Source organism: Trachymyrmex septentrionalis, unplaced genomic scaffold (genome assembly GCF_001594115.1).
Source record: "Trachymyrmex septentrionalis isolate Tsep2-gDNA-1 unplaced genomic scaffold, Tsep1.0 scaffold59, whole genome shotgun sequence".
NCBI lineage: Eukaryota > Metazoa > Arthropoda > Insecta > Hymenoptera > Formicidae > Trachymyrmex > Trachymyrmex septentrionalis.
Genome location: NW_017305767.1, coordinates 218,568 through 222,166, shown reverse-complemented (window position 1 = coordinate 222,166; position 3,599 = coordinate 218,568). Strand labels below are relative to the sequence as shown.

General features: G+C 30.9%; 2 protein-coding genes across 3 annotated transcripts in view; one reads left to right on the top strand and one right to left on the bottom strand.

The window, feature by feature from the left end:
* LOC108752198 (lachesin) overlaps window positions 1–3,599 on the bottom strand; it is a 393,798-nt gene that overhangs the window by 227,040 nt on the left and 163,159 nt on the right. The gene's annotated exons all lie outside the window — the stretch shown is intronic.
* LOC108752199 (E3 ubiquitin-protein ligase MARCH3) overlaps window positions 2,755–3,599 on the top strand; it is a 16,486-nt gene continuing 15,641 nt past the window's right edge. Inside the window, exon 1 of one of the 2 annotated variants that reach the window (XM_018492872.1) lies at window positions 2,755–3,148. In XM_018492872.1, coding sequence (XP_018348374.1) covers window positions 3,109–3,148 — 40 coding nt within the window. In that variant the 5' untranslated portion in view covers window positions 2,755–3,108. Of the gene's footprint in view, window positions 3,153–3,599 lie in introns of both variants that reach the window. The other variant, XM_018492873.1, reaches the window with a different exon arrangement.

The window sequence follows — 3,599 nt, the reverse complement described above, 5'->3', positions numbered from 1 at the left end:
AGAGAGAGAGAGAGAGAGAGAGAGAGAGAGAGAGAGAGAGAGTCTTTGCTTTAATACTGTCACATTCATCTCTAAGATCGATGAAGAAACGGTCACTATGCAGCTTAATGGATGCATCTCCATTACTTGAGTATTATGTGGGCATTGTATACCGTTATGCAATATTATATCGAAATAAAAAATGATTATAAAAATTGTTTACAGACTATATGACAGGCCAAATTTATATAAATTTAAATATTCGTGATTGAAAAGCGGCACTTGATTCAAGCATTCACTGTGTTGCTTTGTAAACAATTTTCTCTCATAAAACTTACAAAATTTATATAGAACGATTTTATACGTTTCTCTATTAATTAATATGTACATGAATTAATCACCGTAATACTTCCTCCCATAAATTATTCTATTTGTATTTCGTCGAAGCTTCATTTGTTAAATCGATCTAGAGTATCGCATTAGTTTATACTGGACGTGAAAATTAATTAATAGTCACATTATTACCATATTACGGTGATTAAATTGTGCAATGAAATTGAATGATTCGTAGCATCGCAATCCTAATTAACGTTGCTTCAGCAGTTCTATTGTCGATAGAGCTTCCGTGTGACCTCTGATTAAAACTTTTGTACATTGATATAGTAACGACATTAAAGCGCGTATCAGATTTTATGCATTTTTTTTTCTATTCGCATATATGACAAAAGAATTGCGTATTCAATGAAAAATGTATTACTTTTATGAGATTTATATAAATGAATATACTGAAATTTATTGAAATTTTATACAAATAAATCATAATATTTAATATTAAACATTTTATTTAACTCCTTTTTTTTTTAACGAGAGAGACGAATTTCCGACCAGACAAAATTAAAAAGAAGTAAAGTTAAAATTGCCCTCGAAGGGCGCCTGTTGGAAGAAGTTAAGTACAAACGGCAGATTCTTTTTCTCCGTGAATGATAGACCGTGAATCTTAATGCAATGCAAATCCAGGCGTTTCGTGGGAAAAAGTTTCGATGCAGTGGCGCTATAAATCAGGAACCCGCCCGAGATTCAATTTAGTGACGTTGGCGCACAGCATAGTTTCTGCAGTTAATTAATCTTCATAATCTTATGACGGGGCCACGATCTCGGGACATTCTTCGCCAGATCTCAATTTGGAATAGGCAAAATATGCAATTCCTTTAAAGAAACTATCATTGTTCAATTTTGTCGAATAATCCTGTTGAATAATTATAATTGGTGAATAGTCGAAAAGATTGACGTGGCAGAAAGTCAAATTAAATTAACATGTGGGTTTAAATAATAATGTTAAAATAAATTTCATATTGAAGTTCTTGTGGAGATAATAGAAAGCTCTAAAAGTAAAAAAAATATATGTATCTTTTTTTATATAATTTTTGTAATAAATTTAATAATAGATTATTTGTTGCAATTAATTCCGTTTTATATCTTTATGTATTTCAATTTTTTTAGTAATATATCATGACACTTAAATATATATTAAGAAAAATGTCGTATATTTTTATGAAATATTAGTACACTTATTATTCTCGGAATTTCGCAGCCCATTCAATCTTGTAAGAATGTATTTTTATTTTTTGAATCTGTCACGGCCATTAATAAATCTCGTTTTTCATTCAGTTAATACATTTCTCTCTTAGAATATAAATAAGCGTCTTAAAAGGTATTCCTAAAAAGGTTAATAATTTTTTAATATTAGCAATTTTGTACATAAAAGAATGTAATTTTATTGAATTATATAACTGTACATGCTTTTAAAATGATTAACTACAGTGCTTCCGCCGCGTCTATTCCAAAACCGTATTTTTTCCTTCAAAGGAATCTCGTTTCGAGATCCAATAAAAAGCCGCTAGCAGACCGTACAGACCGAGTGTTTACGTACGAAAGGCGAAATTGAAGTGCGTACCAGCGCACGGAAATTTTTTATTTTGTGTTTGAAATGCATTTTCACTCGTTCGACAACAAGAATCCAGCTTTGATTTCAAACAGACTGAAGTTTGCTTTCATTTCATAGTTAATGTTTCATTGTAATGCTATTTTTTATTTTTGATTGATATGCGGCCGCTTCTACGATATATACATATAGATGCATTTTGCATTAATATAGCCGATCGTGTTCTAGAGGTTTACAAGGATTAATTTCAGGATCCATGGAAAATGAGACCCAGTAGATTAATTCGCAAGTCTCCTGAATAGTATGATGTTCTAATACACAGAGTTCTTACATGTTTTAATCTCGTACGAATTCGCCGGTAATATGTTCAGTTTTAATCAAATATTTTAGGATCAATAAAAGGTCTATTTTTTATGGTAGAAATATAATATGAAATATTTTTTTTTCAAAGTAGAAACATCATATAAAATTTGTTCATAGTAAAAACGCGATATGAAAAAACTGTAAAATTGTAAAAGAAATAATTTTTGCGCATCCTTCGACGTTTTATAAAACAATGATATTATTTTTCCAAGATAATATGCATTAAAATGTTCATGGGCAATATTATTACTTCTTAGAAAGATTACAACGTTAATTGTTAAAATAAAATATATGATTAAACAAAATAAATTCGAAGGTATTGATTTATTATTCTCTCTATAGAGAATTTATAGATCTCAACGTGTTCTTATATCATATACAATTATTTAATATCGATGCTTATAACAGATGGTTGAATATAAATGAATAGCACACACAAAAAAAAATTCTCTTTTTCATAGTTTCTTTCAAGAAAAATTGCAATGCACAATTTTCAATTAAATTATAGATAGTTTTTCCAATCACAGATAAAAAGTCACAGTCTTTCGATCTAGCACTATTTTCATTTATCGTGATCGATTCGCTGAGGAAACAGAAAAATAACGGTGAAAAATGAGCTAAATTATTATTACGCGTTCCATGTGTCAGCACCCTCGGATAGGTTAAAAGTTACCTCTGTCGACCTACCAGGTCGACTCCACATTTGCATTTGGTGGCGTCGCGTTACATAAAAAATAAACTTTACGGAAATTACGGGATCGTAAGGACATTTTGGAGGACTCAGCACTACACGCACGACTTCGTTTCACGGGAAATTGTTGGTTATGTATCGCACCGGAAACTTTCGCGATGTCGGAAATGCAAGTAGGTAGGTTTTGTCTGTCGCGACGTTATTACGGTTTGCATTCTTCATCTGGAATATTGCCGCAGCCGGTGGGACTTCATTTAAAGTTCGGTCCCATTGTCACGGAAAAACTTGAGAGCATCTATTTCCCCGAATCAAAGAGCTCGAGAGATTGTCTCGTTAGAGAAGAGAGCACCCGGGCATGATATAAATTTTCACTCATTCGACATCTCCGGAAGTCTTCCAGAAATGAAATGTATCTCGCGAACGAAAATCCAATCAAATCTTAGTATGAATTTGAAGATTTGTTTCAATTAGTTTTTGGATAGTTCAAGACGAATGGCGAACATGTGGAAGTCTTTTAATTATAAGAAATAAAATATCTATAAATAATAAAATATATAAATATATATATATATATATATATATATATATATATATATATATATAGGATAATATGCGTGATAATAT